At 31.1% G+C, this 19,328-nt stretch overlaps 2 protein-coding genes across 4 annotated transcripts in view; both read right to left on the reverse strand.

Annotated features, from left to right (window-relative positions):
• LOC130629151 (uncharacterized) lies at positions 1–9,179 on the reverse strand. Its single transcript, XM_057442267.1, has 6 exons — positions 9,148–9,179; positions 7,808–7,873; positions 7,665–7,696; positions 978–1,464; positions 429–492; positions 1–337 (listed from the first exon to the last, which is right to left on the reverse strand). Exons 4-5 carry the CDS (start codon positions 1,460–1,462, stop codon positions 468–470), a joined length of 510 nt encoding a protein of 169 aa, XP_057298250.1. The 5' UTR covers positions 1,463–1,464; positions 7,665–7,696; positions 7,808–7,873; positions 9,148–9,179; the 3' UTR covers positions 1–337; positions 429–467.
• Positions 7,906–19,328, reverse strand: part of LOC130629149 (uncharacterized) — a 20,978-nt gene continuing 9,555 nt past the window's right edge. For 2 of the 3 annotated variants that reach the window (XM_057442263.1, XM_057442264.1), the window contains exons 3-10: positions 15,559–15,715; positions 15,008–15,310; positions 13,893–14,162; positions 13,731–13,754; positions 13,250–13,274; positions 12,550–12,794; positions 9,092–11,568; positions 7,906–8,071 (exon numbers count right to left, since the gene is read on the reverse strand). In XM_057442263.1, the coding sequence (XP_057298246.1) occupies positions 8,048–8,071; positions 9,092–11,568; positions 12,550–12,794; positions 13,250–13,274; positions 13,731–13,754; positions 13,893–14,162; positions 15,008–15,310; positions 15,559–15,583 (3,393 nt within the window). In that variant the 5' untranslated portion in view covers positions 15,584–15,715 and the 3' untranslated portion in view covers positions 7,906–8,047. Of the gene's footprint in view, positions 8,072–9,091; positions 11,569–12,549; positions 12,795–13,249; positions 13,275–13,730; positions 13,755–13,892; positions 14,163–15,007; positions 15,311–15,558; positions 15,716–16,208; positions 16,565–19,328 lie in introns of those variants that run through there. The other variant, XM_057442262.1, reaches the window with a different exon arrangement.

The raw sequence follows: 19,328 nt of genomic DNA on the forward strand, positions 1-19,328 counted from the left end.
TATCATTTGTTTCGTTTATTAAACAAAACACTATATATACAATATAACGTAAAAATCATTATCAATATTTTTTTTAAAAACCTATGTGTTAATAACTCAGACAGTCTAGAAAGTGTCATTGTCTATCTATAAATAAAATATTTCATTTCGAATGGTGACACACATTCGAACAAAAATTGTTTCTCAATGCGTTGACATTTTCACTTTTTTTTTAAGACGTTTGATTTAGCTCTAGTATGAATATTGTTAGTCAAAGTAACTTTGTAAAATAGATTTAAGAGCCAGATGAATGTTGATTTTTGTTATTAAGTAGAATGGAATGTTTGATCTGTGTCTTCTAAAAAAAATATTGAAATAAAATAATGAAACATTAGCAGAAAGAAACAACCAAAAATGTAAAATTTAGTTAAATCCATGGCCACACTTACCTAAAAAATACTTCTTGTTAACTTAATTGAAATAAGTATTTATTCTCTCGATTCTTTTCTTGACCTAAAAAAAACAGAATTGAGTCAATATCTCTCTACTGCATTTCTTTGTTACAGTTTTCCAATCAATTGTTTTTAAAACCATTTTTCTCTAATTTATTTTAAACTGGACATTTACTTTTGCACTTGCAGTCACTCAAACCTAACCTGGGTACGAGGTTAGCTAGAACTATCTAACACGATAGTCTGAGTACGAAGTTGCGAATGATTTTAATATTTAAATTTAATTATATCTTTATTTTATATTTTATAAATATGTTTCATATCTTTTCCATGTTTTCCCGTAAAGTAAAAATTTAACATCAAAAGAATAAAAAAAGAATTTTCAAAATACACGATCTGGGTACGAGGTTTATTATTCGAATAGCTTTATTACATTCAATCTTTGTGTTTATTAAATTAAAAATAACACACAAAATAATTTGTCTTTCCAACTTTTAAACTTAGTAACTAAATTAATTTATTCATTTATAAATATTAAAAACTTACTTTTCGTAATCTTTAATCATCTTTCTTATTTCGTCACGATTTTGTTTATTCATCAAACTTCCAGCCATATCATACGCAGTTAGTCCCCGTCTATCTTTAACCGCCACATCAATATTATTATGACGTAACAAAACATCAACACATGAGATGTTTCCACGATATGCAGCATGATGTAATGGTGTCAAGTTGTCACCAGCTCCACGGTTGATGTTTGTTACATCATGACGACATAACGTGTCTAATATTTTGTGATGATTATACAATGCTGCGATATGATAAGCGTTGTAGTTGTATTTATTATTCATGGCCCAAACATCACATCCATATTCGATGAAAATGTTCACTATTGATGAATTGTCAGTGTATTCTGCTGTCATCATCAATAGTGTATCTGCAATTCCATCTCTCATATGGACGATGTTTGGGTGGATTGAGAGAAGTCTTTTTAACTCAATTGTATTTTCGTTTTGGATAACTTTCACCATATCTAAAAGTAAAAAAATAAATAAAAAGTATAATTATTAATTTAAAAATTTAAGAATAAAATATTATAAAATTTGTGAACAAGAAATTAATAAAAGATAGGAATGGTAGAGATAAATGGTGTTAAGGATATATTTTTGTAAAATCATTTATGTATATTATAGTCAAAATAATTTTTTTAAAGTACCTGCGTTGTCATATTGTTTTGATAATAAATATCAAAATAATTTTTTTAAAGTACCTGCGTTGTCATATTGTTTTGATAATAAATATCAAAATGTTATCTGGTAGGAAAGAAATTCTAGCTGAATACGTTTACTCGGTCTTAACGTTCTTATAACCTCTTTTTATAAAAAAAGTTTAGCTATTAATGCCGTCATCGGAAATGCACATAACATACAAAATTGAGAAATTATGGAACTTTCTTGGTAGAACATGGAGGTAGAGGTAGAAATAGAAAGAACAAAGAACGTTACATCAATAAATACAAAATTATGAACATTGAAACAAATAAAATTTTAACTGAAGGGAACGATCTTTAAGTGACATCTTCACTTTAAGAAAAAATTGGATTTGAAGACAATTTATAAAAGTAGACCGAATCAAGATGACATGAGCATTTTTGTACAAAAAATAAATTGTAAGTAAAAAAATATGTGCAGTAGATTGCTAAAAGTCATAAAAGTTAAAAATTATTTTACATCAATCAGATAAGCAGACAATTTTTTAGTTTATAAATTTTCTCACCGCGCACATCCAACTGTTCTGGATACTTATTGTTGAATGAAATATTTCAATTTGCTTGAAGGAAATATACTTCCAAAAATAGATCATTGTATAAAAAATTTTCGATTTCAATTCGAACGCTTCTTAAACTATCTCAAAAAATATATTTTTTGACACGCGATGTAAAAATGAGAGCAGTTTTTGCGAATACAAATTAAAGTTTTCTGCAACTGGGTTTCCAACTTTCTTTGTCAGATTTAGCGTATCAATCAAATGTATAACGGATTATATGATAAAGATTAAGGAAAAATCTTGGAGTAAGAAATTATGGTATATTGTTCACGATTGGTGGCGGCGATAATTTTGAACTGTCCACCTTGTTCCCAGGATTCGTTTTTATATTGTAACGTCGCAATATAAAAAGGCAAGAGAGATTTTCATCCGTGGCATTAACATCCTGTACTGCTTACACCAGTCCGTATATATAGAATCGTGTCAAGGAGAAAATTAATGCATGAAACTGACAGTTTACTTTTACTAGGTGGATCCTCGCAGTCTGTGAAGGTATCGCAAATATGCGTATCAATTTGTTTTATGCGGCCACAAAATCCATTCCACGTAGCGAAATTTGCAGTGTTTCATTACTGGAAGAAATAGGATATTAGGTGAAGTTCAAGGATGTTTTACTCTTCAAGCGGCAATTGTATAAGTTAAAAGGGTTAATTAAAACATTAAGTACTCCAATTGAAATAATATTCCCAAGACCTCTTGCCTTTTTGTATTGGAACGGACACAAGAATTCCTGGGAACGAGGTTTGGTTGAAATGTGTGTATCTGGTTAACTTGGGTGTTTTTTATTAAAAGTAAAATCTTGTATCTGGTGTAAAAATGTTTTACAGCCAGACAGAAAATTTATTGAATGAATAATCGAATCGCTGCATTTCCGAAACATTTTGTGCATTATTTTTATTACGGGTTATAATTAATCCTAAAAAAATACTAATAATATAAGTACTGAAGTAGTAGTATTTGAAAAATATATTTTTCATTGACTGGGGAAAATAATTTTTTTGATTTAATGACAAGTTATTGTTTTGTATCTTGCCCTTTTGACCAGAGAAGAGGAGCGTGTTTATTATGTAGAAATTTTACTTCAGCCTGAAGTGTTTTTAATATTAAATATTTTTAACCTTATTATTCTGGTTTTATTCCTATACTTGGAACATTTTTTTATTTACCGCACAGTACATTACAAATATTTGCCGTTCAATTAATCTAGGAACAAATTTTACGGAATCTTAGCATTGATTTGTGCCTCGTAAAAAATGTAATATTTGCTAATCTTTTTTCATTATCTCTTTACATGAACAAAGAGGAAATCAGTAAACTTTCAGCCATTGTTATATTTTTTTATTTTTCACCCATTCACAGCCTCATTGTTCTTACACAATGTTCTAAGAAAATCATAGGTAACTCTAAGAACCTTCTTGATATTTTGGCGTTGAAATTTGTATTAATTGTGCGCAAGGTTAAAATAGAATAGAATTGAATGAGTACTGTGAATCCTAGTAAAATCAGATAAATTCATTAGCACTGCGTCCTTTTAAATTGCGTATGGTTTCAATTAAATTTTTTTGTGAAATTTTAAATTTTTACATGGCGGCCGAAGGGCGATTTTTGAAGTAAGCGTAATTAGGCCCGGTAGTAAATTTGCAGTAAAATAGGCCGGCAGTAAAATACATCGAGAGAAAGAGATATGTTTTTTTTTATAAATAATACACTTTTACATATGACGATAACAAAATGACATAAAAAAATTTATTTTTAAAAAAATTTACGTGGCCAAATTGTCCCCCAAAAATCGATAATTACATTAGCGGTCGCCGCCATTATCGAACAAAAGTCAACTTGGTTTGTTTATATTTTGTTGATTTATGTCGTCACACGGCGTGCAAAGCTCAAAGGGATTTGTAAGACGATGGACGAAGATTTAGTGACTGTTCGTCTCCTCAGAGTGTTTCAACTTTATCGCGAAGTTTTAAAGTTGTAACATCTTCTTTAATTAATTGTAAGAATTAGTTAGAAACAAGTTTCTTATTTCAAAAACAGACATAGAATGTAGTAGTAAAAGTTTCTTAATTTTTGAAGATTCTTAATGTAGGTTTCTTATAAACATGTTTCTTATAAAAAAGACGTGTAAAGCATTCGTGTCTCGTTTATCCGGAATTTTGTTCTTCCTATTACTTAATAAGATCGAGTCTCAATCCACGCTATAAAAAATATGTTGAGTACGACAAGCAATATCAGAGATTATCCGCAAAAGAAGGCTCATATGGTTCGGTCATGTCTGTAGACTGCTTTCTAACAGTATAGTGAAGAAAATTTTGAAGAGGATTTCATAGGTATGCGAAGGCGAGGAAGACCAGCGAAACGATGTATAGACCTGATTAAGGAAGACACTCAACTTCGCCCTGGTACCGCAAAAAGTACGCAAAAGATCGCAAAAAGTGGCGAAAAATTGTCGACACAAATTGGGCGAAGCCACTAATTGGGGTGTGCTACAAAGTAAAGCAAGTAAGTACAATAAGAACGAAGATTTTCGGAGGGAAAAACTTTCAGATTTTTGTTGTTCGAAAATTTTTCCGCTCGAAATTTGTGTCTGCCGAAAATTTTCCGTCCGAAAATTTTGGCTTTCCAATTTTTTTAAAAGCCGGGACCAGTGCATAGAAATTATATATAGGGTAATCAGAAAATTAATAAAAACTTCAGTTTTAGAATTTTTCCTATTTTCACATTTGGTTGAGGCTCTATTTATAATGTTGGATCCTGAAGTTCCTAATGTAAGTAAGTAAGAAAGTAAGTTGCTAAGAATAATCTGAGCATAAGTATATAAATGTATTCTCCAAACATTTTTCTCTGAAGCAAACCATGATTGTTTACAGTTAGTTTCAGCGCGATAATTTCACCGACCGAGTGACGTAATATTTTTTTTGCATAATGAGTGAAAAATCTCGACCAAACACGGCTCGGAATAAAACCAGCCTCCTCGACGACCTTTTTCATCAGATCTGTCAAAAAGCGCAGTGTCGATGAGAGACAAAAAGGCCTGGGAACGATGTTAAGCGTAGCTACATAGGCTAAGATATGGCGGATATTTTGACTTGGCAATGTTGAGATTGACGTAGGGCTGTGTGTCAAACCTTAAATTTCATGTAAATATCTGGTTTGTCGCATAATTCTTATCTATCAAATTATTTGGTCAAAATTGCATCAAAATTATAGCAATTGCAACCTCGTTTCCAGCACTTGTAGTCTCTCTTTTAATATCGAGATGGCGAAAGGAATTGTATTGCCGTCCCTGTGGCACAAAAGATACAAGATAGCCTGGGTATGAAGTCGGGCATTAAGACATGTTGCAAGTGTATTGTTGTAGTTTCTGTGAAACAGAAATGAAACCCTAATTTCCAAGCCCTACCCTCTTTATTTTGTTGTTTTCAGAATATTTATGCCATTTTACATTTTATTCAAATATTATACACACAACGCCAGCACCTGTTTAACTGTGCAAAGTTGTAGAAGAAAATACTAACGTAACACCACAACTTTGCTTTTCGTTTTAGTAAAGAAACATAAAACTGTATTAAAAATCGCCATACGAGAAAAAGTGGAACCCGTGATCCATAAACCCTAGAGTGTTAGTCCTGGGACGTAGGGCAAACCTTGTGATTTTAAAGTAAATCGAAGAGCGGAATGCTGAAAATATATACATGTTAAAGAACGGGCAAGAGTAAGGGACTTTGACGCGATTTTGTTTTGTAGAATGTTTGGTTAATTCCTGAAGATTGTTGTATAGATACTATAGTGTTTAAATGTAAAAAAGGTTAGTTTTTTAAATTTTCCATAGAACAACCCATGTAAATGGAATTTTTACTAGCTAGTTTTATACGCTGTCCAAAATATAAAAATTGAGTGATCAATCTGGATTTATTGTTACAGTTTCTTGATACATGTCATATGTTACATTATTTTTTCTCTTTTAGTGCTGGTTAACTTAGCTTTCTCTGAATTTTACAACTTACTTCTCCGTTTTTTCGACGGTAAAAAATATCACGCTAGGTCTCGTAGCTATTTTGATGTTTGTCAAATACTGTTGCCTATATTTTAAATTTCGATTTGTTCTTCTGTCTAAACAACAAGTGCTGGCTTTCTGTTGCTTGTTTGGCATGATCTTGAGTGAAAATTTAAACAACTCGACCTTACTTAGCTAATTTTTCTTCAATTCAAAGTTGAGTATTCTCCGATTTCACGGCGTTAAGAAGATTCACGCTGACGTCTATCCTGGCGAAAAAAATCTCTGCTTTAGCCATTTTAGTTTTGGACCAAAGTCGTGACATAAATATTTTCCGTCTTTTTTCTGCATGATGGACGGAACACAAGTTTATTATAATAATCTCAATAGTTAACTGTTGATATTGAGAGGGTATAATCCGAACTTACAAACATGTGAAAGTTAATGGATGTTTAAAAAAAGAGTAAACGTAATTCATAGAAACATGTTAAATAAACAAAAAATATATTCAAAAATAAATCCGTAGAAGCAGTAACGACTAGACAACTAAAATAAAGGTAAATTTCGCTTCAAATGACACAGCGTGATTCTTCTGCAATAGTCGAAAAGTTGCAGGAGACTCTATCCTTCGCTGATAAATCAATTAAAGGGAAAAATGTTTGCCTGTCAATAACACGCAAAAAATGTTTGTAGCACGCGAAAAATGTTTGTAGCACGCGAAAAATGTTTGTAGCACGCGAAAAATGTTTGTAGCACGCAAAGTCATGAAAGAAGAAATAAATTACTAACTTTATGATTTTTGTTTTAAAAAACATTTATAACTTCGCGTTTTGCTAATTTAAAATTTCATCAGTAAAGGTATGACTGAAAACGCGAAAGTTTTTCTCTCTTAAAGTAGTTGATATTTTAACTCTCGGAGTTAAAATCTTTTGTTACTTACAAGTTTCGGCAATATTCGTTCTAATAGCATAAATTGTAGCAAAAAACAAAAACAAAAAACGTTTATTTCGAAGGAAGGGAATTTTAAAGAAAATAATGCAAAATTAATATAAATATTTGCTGTGTCTGCGGACTTAAATTTCGCAATCTTTAAACAATGCGATATATTGTTTCATCTTAAATTCCGCATGTTCTTAATTCTGTTTCTCTAAAAATTCTCATCTCTTCTTATTACTATTCTGGTCAATGCATTCGTCAACTAAAACAGTTTGTCTCAAAATTCGTCTCGAGAACATTCAAGCGGATAAAGAACCGTCCGATAAGTATTATTATTTTTAGTGTATTTTTCGTTGTTCTTAAAAAAATATTTGATCTCAATTTGTCATTTTCATGCTGTTTACAAAGACATTCTCAAATTACGTAGTACAAGAAGTCATTGACACAATACGGAAAACCCAATAAAGCCTTACCTTTAAAAGCACCCAATAAATTCTTTTTATGACTAAAAATATATAAAATAACTCAGTAAATGTTTTTTGTTCTGTTTAAATTATCGGGAATCTATTGTGTTTGTCGTTTTTTGTTAAAAAAATGGTTAAAAGTTATTACTTACTGAAAATATGGGGTTATTTTCGTATCTGATTCATCCAAATTACTAACAGCAGTCACGGAAAATTGATAGTTGCAGTAAAGTTTCAAGTTCGTTATTGTGCATGGTGATTGACGAGTTCGACATACTTCATACCAGTCACTGTTACTGTTCGTTTCTTTTGCACGTACAATGTAAGTGAAACCTTCAGCTTTCCAAGCTAACGAACATGTCCTTTCATTCTTGTACAAACACTTCAAATTTTTAATGGAATCGGTAGTTTGAAGCCTAAAAATAGGTGAACACGTGAAAAAATCCAAAGGTTCGCCCATTCTTTATATATGCTACAATAAAATATATCCCACAATGAAAAAATAAAAATTCAACATTCATTTCGTGCTATCTCAAGTCCTTTTTCTCATAAACATGAAATTTAAGACAGGGGAAAGTATTTGTTGAATTGTTCCCACACCAAAAACTATCTTAAACGAATTTTTGTCAATTAATTATGAACAGGGAATAACTAAATAACTCTTATTTAACTAAATATTATTAAACATTATTACACTAAAATCTTTCCCCAACTATCTGAAGTACGTTCCCTCATAATGATGTCAGCGTGAATCACCTTACAGTTTGTGTTTGATAAATGCTCCGACAAATAAAAAAATAAACTATTTGTCGGACATATTTTCTGTCTCAGTTGTTCCAGTGGCGGTTTAAGACATACATTAAAACACTGCATTCTGATAACTTTAAAACACAATTGCGCGCCTTCCTCAAAGAAGAAAGAAGTCTTACTACAAAAGTTTTTGCCGACATTTTCTGTTTCGATGTTAGGACTTTTCTCAATAAACAAACCAGAAGCGGGAATAATTTTCAGGGGGTAGCACAGCGCGCACCAACTTCCTTTGTGTATCAAAACAATGCAAAATTGAAAAGAAATCTAAAAGCACGCTGCAAGTTGGGTTTTTTCTCTTTTTTATTTGTCCAGCTTCTTCAAAAACTCTTTCAAAAGCACAAAAATACGGAGATTGTCTGTAATTACTACACCACTACCCACTATCAAAAAAATCGAGCCTCGTTTCAATTTTTTAGCAAGTTTTAAATATAAAAAAACAACGAAGAATCCTTTTCCGAAGAATTACTGTGCAAACTTTGTTTTTTGCTAGAATTAAGTCTTGAGACATTTTTATAAATATAATATGTTAAAGCCAAACCATGGAAAACCAGCATGTACTACTAAAACATATGGCATTAACTATTCCGGCCAAAGTTTTTTTATAAAAAAACGGGTAAATTACTTACAGTTTTAATGTATTGCTTGGAACAGATGTTTATCTGGCAACTATCAGATATTATGGTAGCATCTTTATCCATGGAGACACTGCTCCATTGTTCACATTCAAGAAGTTTTTTATTCTTAATAACATCGAAGATCTGAGCAAAGCATTCTTCTCCCGACCACAATCTCTGAAGCCAATACGGTAACCATCTCTCACCAAATGTAGCGGCCTTACCAGCATCGATTCCAAGAATAATTAACTCTGAGTGACTTCTCGTCATACACTCAAGCGCTAAATGCTTAAGTTTACGAGCAGCTGGATCAATACACATCACAACTTGATCAGCTTCTTTACCACGACAACCAGCGTAGTTTGTCAACGTGCATTGACTCTGGAAAGGATAAGCCACATGCACTCCATTTTTATCTTTTGGTTGCCATTTAGAATATTCGATGAATTCGATGAAATCAACGTTAAGAAGTATAAGGACATTTTTCATCACAAAATAATGTAAGTATTCGTTGCACAGAACAAGCCGTCTTGTATTGACCGAAGCAAATGAATTTTCAAGTATGGTGGCTAATTTTGAAATTAAGTCATGTTCTAGTTTTATGTGCGACTGATTTTGATTTAAAAATGTCACATATCTTGGAACACTGCCTGTTATGTTGTGACCAATACAGCTGGTTTCAGGATAATAAAACTGAGTTACTGTCTTCTTAGACTTGTCCAGTGGAAGTTGAGATAGGCTGGCCGCAACAACATCTAAATCAATTGGTGTTTCAAACGATGATTTATGATCTCCATCAGTGCTAGGTCTTTTTGATGCCATTTCAGACTCTTTAACGCGAGTTTCAGTTCCACCAGATGAGCTTTTAGGTATTCTTAGTTCATTTGATTCTTGGGTCGTTGTTTTTTCATTTTTCCTTGGATTTATTTGAATTGAGTCAGTTTCTGGTGTGTTTGCTTTCATTAGGTTTGGTCGCTTTGGTTGATATATTTTTGTACGCTCTTTACATAATATATCTTCAATAGCATTGGTCAGTTTGAAAATATTTTCTGTCGTTCTCATGCATTTGGTTAGCCTAAAAATTTTTATATCTGTTTTGTTAAATTGATAGTTTTCGTGAGGCTCTTCTTTTCCGTTGTAGACAAAAGTTCGTTTTTTACTTAGAGAATGGGGCAATATGGTGATAAAAGAATCTGTCAATTCCTTTCTCGTCAGTGTTTTTCTCAAATCTTTCGCTGCAGTAAGGTTAAGCTGCTCACCATTAAATTCATCAACAATTAGATGAATCACTGTTTCTGCATACTTTCGAAGTAACTCAGTAATGAGAAGTGCTAACGAAGGTACACTTGTAAGATTTAAATGTTCACACATTTCACTAATGCTAAATACATGGATTTTTACTAAATCATTTGATGTAATGGTTTGAACAAATGTTTTTACGTCATTGACTAACATACTATTTATTTCCCAGCAAATATAAAATATTACAGTTGCTTTGTCAGCAAATTCAACAAGATCTTTAATCTGATAAAGTGCTATTAATGATTTACCAGAACCAAAATTACCAAATATGATTTTCTTCTTTTCATTACTGTACAATATTTGCAGCTGCTCAGTATTCAACATCAGCGATTGAATTTTTTCCACTGGCTGAGCTTTTATTGCTGGTACGTGACTTCTAATCGTTTTTCTCGTCGCAAGAAAACCAAATATATTGCTTAATACTTTCATAAATGTTGAATTACTATCATTACTATTTTTTAGGTCTTGACAAGGTTTTAGTAAAATTTTGTCGAACCAAACTTTCAAGTTTTCCACATCTTTCAAGTCATTCTTGTATATGATCAGACATTTTCCACAGATTAAAGAGTTTTCACCATGGACAAGATTCGGTGCTGCAATAATGTTAAAGAAAAGTTTTTGATGAAGTTTCAGTAGGGTTTTGTTCAGAATAAGCAAAGATTTGATATCATTTTCACCAGCCCCTATTTCGTCTTCCAAATCGTATAAGCTTTTAGACTCTGTATATCTGATGTTGAAGAAAATTACAGGGTTAGGATAAATAACTAGTATTCTTTTTTGATAATTTCCAAGTTTTGACATTCTATCTTTCTTTAAAAATTCTAGATGATCATCAGTATTATAATTTGTGATTACACCAACTTTTTCTTTCTCCATTAAAGCGTTTTTGAGTAGGTAAGCTAACTCAGATATCTTGTTTCCCTTTCTGTATGGTGGAAATTGTATAGCTTCTATTATGTGTTTTGCATCTTTTAAAGAAAAATAGGTACGAATATACTCCCAACATAACTTATACCATTCCTCGCGTGTAACAGTTGTTCTATGCTCTCCTCCATTTGATATAAATTCAACATCATCAGTTGGTTCCACGATATTTTGTATTTTTTTGATAAATTTTAAAATATCATCATACCCATGCGTCACAATTCGGATTTTTTCAGTTTCATTGGTGTGAAGATGAGGAGTATCTAAAAAAAAAATATACGATGTTAAATTCATTTTTTCTTTACATTTTTCTTTATAAAATTCGTCATTTGGAGTATCCGTATTTCACGAATAAGACAATGTAGGCAATCTGACAATTGAAATCTCTTCTCACTGAAAAAAGTTTAATTAACTTTATCTTGTGTATTAAGTATTGTTCGTTTTTAGCATTACAAAGACTTTTTTGAGAAGGTTTTTTTGGAAGTTGATATTAAAAACATTAGTAAATTAAAAAAAGAATTTTATAGCGATGTGCAAAATTTTCACTATGCATGTATATTGTTAAAAACACTATATTTTGAGAATTTACCAGTGTAAATATGCCGAAAATTATGTGTGTTAGATGTTGTTGCATGAATTACTTTCATTTCCATCCAACAGCGTTAATTAACGCTGTTGGAGAATGATGATGCAATGCTATGTTGAATAATAATATTCAACATAGCATTTTTCTGAAGCTGTCTGACTAAAAATATTGCATCTGTAGTGCCACGCCCTGGAACAAAACCAAATTGCATCTTATCTATATCAATTCTTTCTCTAAGTAACTTATCAATCACTCTTTCAATAACTTTCATTACTTGATCAACCAACTTCAAACCTCTATAGTTACCTCTTTCTAATGCATCACCCTTGCCCTTGAAACAATTCACTATTACACTGGACTGCCACTCACTCAGAATAGCACAATCCTTTATAATCTGGTTAGCAAGACTTGTAATAAGCTCAACTCCAATATATCCAGATGCTTTTACCATTTTTGCAACAATACCCGAAACTCCTACAGCCTTGTCAACCTTCAATTTCCTAATAACACTACCCATTCTGTCTTGATCTGCATAGCTGGTGCTTCAACAACATCATCATCAGACAAATTATCCTCATCCCATTTAAACTCAGTGTTAAGCAACCTCTGATAATAATTCTTTTAAGCTACCAATGACAAAAAAAGTAAAAGTGAGTACCTTCGATCAAAACATGTAATTTCGTATCATCCAGTGTTGATATTTTTAACTTGTCAATAGGAACGCCATTTGTTTTGAAAACTTTTATCCTCATCCCTGTCTCAGACGATTCTTCTGTAATATAATCCAATCCTTCGTTTAGGTTTTTAATTTCTTCTTCTGAATGACTTTGAATTTTTATGTTAGGTATGGACAAGGTTAACGTCAAGATGATATTTCCTTCAAAGTCTTTGTGTGTGCGAGTGCTGGAATAAATATGTAATGGGTTTTAAACATAATAAATAAACCAAGGCAAAAATATGATAACACACACAACAAGTAAGTTTCTCTTATCAAAATGTTGATTTCTCAGTACTTTTTTAAATTGAATTTTTTCCAATAATATCTCATTAGGTTCTTTATTTTGGAAATGGTGTCACTAAGAAGCTTAAACGCAACACACATGCTGGATCTCCTCACCCAAAAGTGTAGTATGTATTTTTCAAAAGATATGAAGGCTCTGCAATGCAAATAGTGATGACACAATGTTAAAACACTTAATAATATAATAATATTGGACCAATAAAAAACTAGAATTTTGTTCGAAGTCTGTCTGCAACACGTGCAAATATGTTATATCCAATCGGAAATTGTTTTCTTGCATAAGTATCTTAAGCGAAAATAATTGACATAAGTACTCCTTTCCAAATCAAATACAAACCTTGGTATGTTGACAGAAGAAGAGCCTAAAAAGTAATTACAAAACATACAAACATAATACCTTTTAAGAAAAATAACTTCTCATATTATAACTTATTTATTAATGTTGACAAAAACATAAACATAAAAATAAACAAGAAGGCATATTGTAGTTGTGTTATACCTGTAATAAAGGATGGATTCAATCACTGGATAAGAAAAATATTAGGGACAAAAATTTCAGCATTTTAAAAATTGTTTTCCTTTTCGTTAAATATTACATTTAAAACCCAACAGCAGTGTTCTTTTTCCTCGAAAATGTTATATTTCCTTCCTTGTTAAACAAACGTTGTTTTCTATTGTCCTTGTAAATATTCAAAATGTACTAATTTCTTGTGGAATAATTTAAGTAACAAATTTTAAATGAGAATACTGCTCAAAATCGAAAATCTATCTAAAAAATCAAAGCTTTATCTAGAAATTAAGGGAGTAGCAGAACTTACCAGTACAGCCCCTCAGTATTTTATCTACATAAAAAAAGTACATATGAGTAAATGTTATATCAATTTTTTAATTGCAATATCATCTGATGGAAACCAGACATGATTTTAGTAACTGGAATTTAAAATTGATGCTTTAAGAAACAAAAAATGAGCTACTTATACCTTCAATTTCATGTATTAATTTTTCCAGAGAAAATAGTTCCAAAACAGATTTCAGATGACTCCAGCTTGGAGTTGCGGTTGAGACATCCCATGTTTTTAACACAGTCAGTAAAACACGTTGAATGTCATTGGGATAATTTTCATAAATTGTACTTATTTGATTGTACGGGAGTAGAAAATGTGCTATTTCTCTCGCATGTGTGATTGCATTTGCTGATATCTTTTCATACATTTCTTTTCGAATTATTTTCTCCAAGTGAACTGAATCAGCTAAAAAGGAATCCAAATAATAAATTACATCATGGAGTCCTAAGCTCATTCAAGTTGTAAGGTTGGGATGGCGTGGCGAAAAATTTCCCCTGCCTAAAAATTTATTGCTGTTTAATTTCTAATTGGATTACAGGATTTACAAAAGATTTGTTTTGAACTAAAATTTTATATGAAAATGAGGGCAATATTTCCTATCATATTTTTCCTCGGTTGGCATGTGCATTATTTACAGTATTTTTATTTTAGTTCTTCATATTTTGCGAATGTTGCTTAAAAAAATAACATTGACATTTACATTCAATTTAATAATTTTCAATATTTTTAAGAGCAATTTATTCTTGGACACTAGGTTTCGAAATACATGTCAATACCACTTACGAAACAGTATGGGTAGATAAAACGCTTGTTTTTTGAGGGTGCCAGTATTAATTCGTTTTATAATAGACATGATTAACTAAAACATTTCACATTTGTCTGTCAACTAAATTATTAAAAGCTTGTCGTAGCCATTCAAAAACTACTGATGGTGGTTATAGACAGGTTCTAACACAGCCAATATTTATGGTTCCCTTTAGTAGCCATTATATAAAAGGTTTGAATGTAAAAAATTCCATGGTGATGTAAGCTGTTATAACGCTGTGATTAAGCTACTGCAATGAGTAAAAACAATAACATGTTGATAAAAAATTAGACTTTTATATCTCGAATATTTTGTTATTATTCAAAAGTTAATAGAAGGTTCAAAAGTTTCCAGGGTTAAGTGTTTTTGTCTGCTCTCTCAACTCCAAAGCTGCGTTGATTACACTCAAACATTAAAGATTTAATAGCGTAAAATAATTTGTTACCTTTGATATGATGAAAAGGATGCTTTTGCAAATCACTCATGTCCATCAAAAGATTTAGTGTTCCATTTCTCTCTAAACTTTCATTGACCTTTTGGAGTGCTGTTTCTGTTTTATCACTGTAATTGGTGTGAAGCAGCCATTCAGAAATACAGTCTAAAACCGCATCTTCTCGTCTAAACTCTCTATCAAATATTTTTGCTACTCTATCAAAGTTTTCTTCCAATAGATATTGGCAAAAATATTCTCCTTCCCGTTTGTGTTGTTGAAAACGAACTGAAATTTGGTAGGCCATCCATAGTTGTTCTAAAAGGTAGAAAAGACAGTTTAATAAATTATTTATCATTGTCAGTTTTTGCCGTTTTTGTAAAACCAAAAGTTTCAGCAACATTCGGTCAGTGTTTTTTTTGAGCTCATATCTAACAGCTATCGTTGTCAGTTTTTGCTGTGTTGATAAAAATGAAGCAACATTTAGGCAGTTTTTTTTAGCTAATATCTAATACACGTTTTGCAATGTAAGTATGCGAAAAAATATACCGATATATACTTCTTACCATAATTCATCTTGCTACTACTCATTGTTCATTTACTGATCCTTGCTAGGTCATACCGCAATCGAACTTTGCGATAATTGCCAAGTAGTTAATGAGTAAAAACATTTACAGCTTCACAATATGATTACATCTCACAATATGGCAGCATGTTGGACAACTAGAGTTAACATAAAAAAGAACAAGAGTAATTCTGGCAGACTAGGTTCGCCCGTCCTTTTTATGCCGCATTGCGTGCGTCTCGCTACTTGTGCAGCTAAGCTACCATTTTGCGTGACGGACAAACATATACAGGTATTCTAATATAGATATGTTATTGCATTTTTTAACAATTGTTGTTGCCGCTATATTTAAGGTAGTGAAGCAATTTTTAGTTGTGTATATTGGCTACAAATTATCGCTTTTTCTGTGGTTAATTGATTTTTTCGGATTCTCAGACATTCATGTTAGGGTTAATTATAGGTCACAGCACATTTTACTTATGAGTCCATAATAAAGACTTTAAAATGAAGGTGTAAGGTAATGAATATGGCTTCATTATACCGCTCAAATAAAAAAAGAACGGACATTTAAAAAAACAACAGTCATTTAAAATAATCTTGTGTTTTAGCCTTTAGTCATCAATGTAAATATCTCAAAATATTTTTTCCTACCTCGTTTCCATGCTTTAAGGTATTCTTACACATTGTTTGTGACAATAAACATGTTTAATAAACTATAATTATTACTAATCGATATTTCAAAGACAGACCTTCTGGCTCCCAATTTGCTCCCAATATTTTCTTTTATAAAATAATCATAATGATACACAGTATTCACAGGGAGAAATCTGGATTTAATAATGATCTCTGTTATATCTTTTTGATAAATTGTAATGGTTAATGTAAAAATTTTGTTTAATGATCACGTTAGATTAATGACCATATTTGGTCAATTTATTCACGTTAGATTAATGACCATATTTGGTCAATTTATTTATATCTTGATTTATATAAACCCATCATTCAAGAAAATTAATTTGATGTTGTTTTATAAGATTTGAGAAATTAAGAATAGAGACATTTATATCTGTATGAAACTTTTAGAATCTGTATATACAAAATGGTAGTTTTCAGGATCAACATTTTGCATAAAATAAGACGTCACGTGACTGTCAGATTTTAAGTTAAAATTACAAAACTTTATATTCAATTGCCTTTTTGCTGAAGAACCCCACGAGTTAAAATTTCTATGGTTCCTTGGATGTTTATCTCAACACGCTCTGATACAAGGCAAGAATCATCAGAAGATTTGATTCAAAGTTTGTAGAAAAAAGTCAAAATTTCAAAAAACAAGGTGAAAAATGCTTTAAAGAGAAATTGAGAATAGAAAATGTTGTAATCTATTTTAGTAACAGATATGTTGATGAACCTGAGATAAGTCCATGTTGAAGAGAAACAATTAATAGTGTTTACATTTGTTCATTTTTGCTGAAATTAGAAATAATCTTTGAAAAATGATCATTCAAAGGCATTATATTTTAGCATAATTGATTTTAAACAAAGCATATGATAATAAGACTGTTTGACACATTTTTGTCATTTCAAGTTGTTTTTCATCTTCAAACACATAAATTAGATAAAGCATTTTCCTCACCTAGCTTGGATTTAATTTTTATTTCACTGATGTAAAGTTGTAGAATTTATATCAGACTTAAAAGTCTTACTACATACTAACATTAAGTATAAGTCAGACAACTCTTATCACATTGGTGCAAAATATGTGGCTTTTTTTGACTTAAAAAATGATGTATTTCATTTTCATATCAATTGCAAAATATCAACAGCGTTAATAAAAATGAAAAATAATATATGACTTCATACCTGATGTTATTTTTTTGGTATAATGGCAGCACAAACTACGGACATATATTTTGCATGGGTTCAAACTTCATTTACAATCTTACTTTAATCCTAATAAATCTAACATTATTTAACTTATCAAACTTATAAAACTTTCAATATTATTTTACATCAGCAATGCCATCAACAAGATCCTCAACATCTGATGAACAAACAGCAAACATAAGCGAACCAGATGGTGTTACAGACATGAATTGATGTTCTCTAACCTAACTTCGTACATGTAAAATAAATTCAACAACCTCGAACAAAAATTTGATAGTTTCAAAGATAAATTTTGATCATTTAGATCAGAGAATAAATGCACTTGGAGCATCATTTGGCACACAGCACAGTATAGTTCATGAAAACTCCACAAAAATTGTGTTATGCTATAACAAAATACAGCAACTAAAAAGTGCAAGTGAAGATGTTGTCTTTTTTGCGAACACAGGTTGAACTTCACAAACAACAAATAGATCAACTGAAGTTTGTGATAGCGGACCAAACAAATCGTTCCCTGTGCTCCACGATAGTTTTTCGGGCGATTCCCTTACTGGAGAAGGAATCTTGGGATGATACCATAGAAACACTAGCCAACGTTATTGGCAAATATATACCTGATATGTCTGTTGAAGACATATCTAACCACATTGAACGTGCCCACAGAAGTAAAAAGAAGACCAATCAATCCCAAGACCAGAAAAAAAAACATGGCATCTTTGCCAAATTTACCAACTGGACTTTTGCCCAGAAAATTAAAGATGTTATTACAAAACACAATCAAAACAAAACGGGAGAGATTGTTGTTTTTGTTAAGCAGATGTACTCGTACAAGCTGACTGAACGACGAAACTCAGCCCTCAAACATCAGAAAGGATTACTACAAGATGACAGGAATCTAAAGCTGCATGTAGTTTACCCCACAAAGCTTGTTAAAAAGATAAGCAAAGATAAATCTGTACTTATTAAAGAATACCAACTATAATAAACCACCCTGGTGAATATTTAAAGTCTAATTTCCATATGTATTATATTTATTTTAAACAACTTATAAATTTCTTCTTAGGTTCTAATAAACTAAAGTTGAACCTCAGACACTTTTCTACTTACTCTTTTCATTTCCTTCTTCCTCTAACCTCCAGCTTAGAGCATCACCAAACTATTACTTAGGCATCATAATAGATATAAACAAATGTATTCATTATATAAAACCTTTTATTTTCTATTTTATTTTATTTCATTTTATTTTTTTTATTATTTTTTGTTGTCCTTGTCTTTTTTTATTGTTGTTTGCTTTATTTTATTTTATTTTTCTTATTCTTTTTTTACTTATATATGTATATATACCCTATATGAAACTTCTATGTGGAACTTGTTGTAAATCTGTTAATAGTAACCTAGGGCTGTCCAATGTGACATTTGCAATAAATGGCACCGTACCAGGTGCAATCTTTTACATGATAAGACATATCAATATTTAATGCAAACTTATGATGCCTGGTACTGCTTGAACTGTATAAAGACAATATATCCATTTGCTAATGAAACTGATGAGGAGATAAAGCAATACATTACAGGGTAAGAATCTTTCCAATTCTAATATTGTATTTGATCAAATCTGAAACGAACTGATAATAAACCAAATTAATAAAATAAGAGTAAACAGTGATTGTTATTTTACACCATCTAAACTGAACAAATATGTACAAGGTAAAAATATCACACTATCATATTTTCATATCTCTTCCTTGCTTTATCATATAGATGATTTTAGAACACTCTTGTCAATGATTGACACAAATTGTGACATCATAGCTATAACTGAAGCCAACTAAAACACTCTCTTTCCAATAGAACTAATGTTAGCTTAAACAACTACAATTTAGAAGT

The sequence above is a fragment of the Hydractinia symbiolongicarpus genome, chromosome 15 (genome assembly GCF_029227915.1).
Source record: "Hydractinia symbiolongicarpus strain clone_291-10 chromosome 15, HSymV2.1, whole genome shotgun sequence".
In the NCBI taxonomy this organism is placed as follows: Eukaryota; Metazoa; Cnidaria; class Hydrozoa; order Anthoathecata; family Hydractiniidae; genus Hydractinia; species Hydractinia symbiolongicarpus.

What these genes read in the sequence shown, in the direction of transcription:
- LOC130629151 (XM_057442267.1), bottom strand. Translation starts at nt 1,462, where the DNA reads ATGGTGAAAGTTATCCAAAACGAAAATACAATTGAGTTAAAAAGACTT. An exon ending in ATGATTAAAGATTACGAAAA is followed by an intron (nt 493 to 977) that starts GTAAGTTTTTAA and finishes TGTTTTTTTTAG; the next exon opens with GTCAAGAAAAGAATCGAGAG.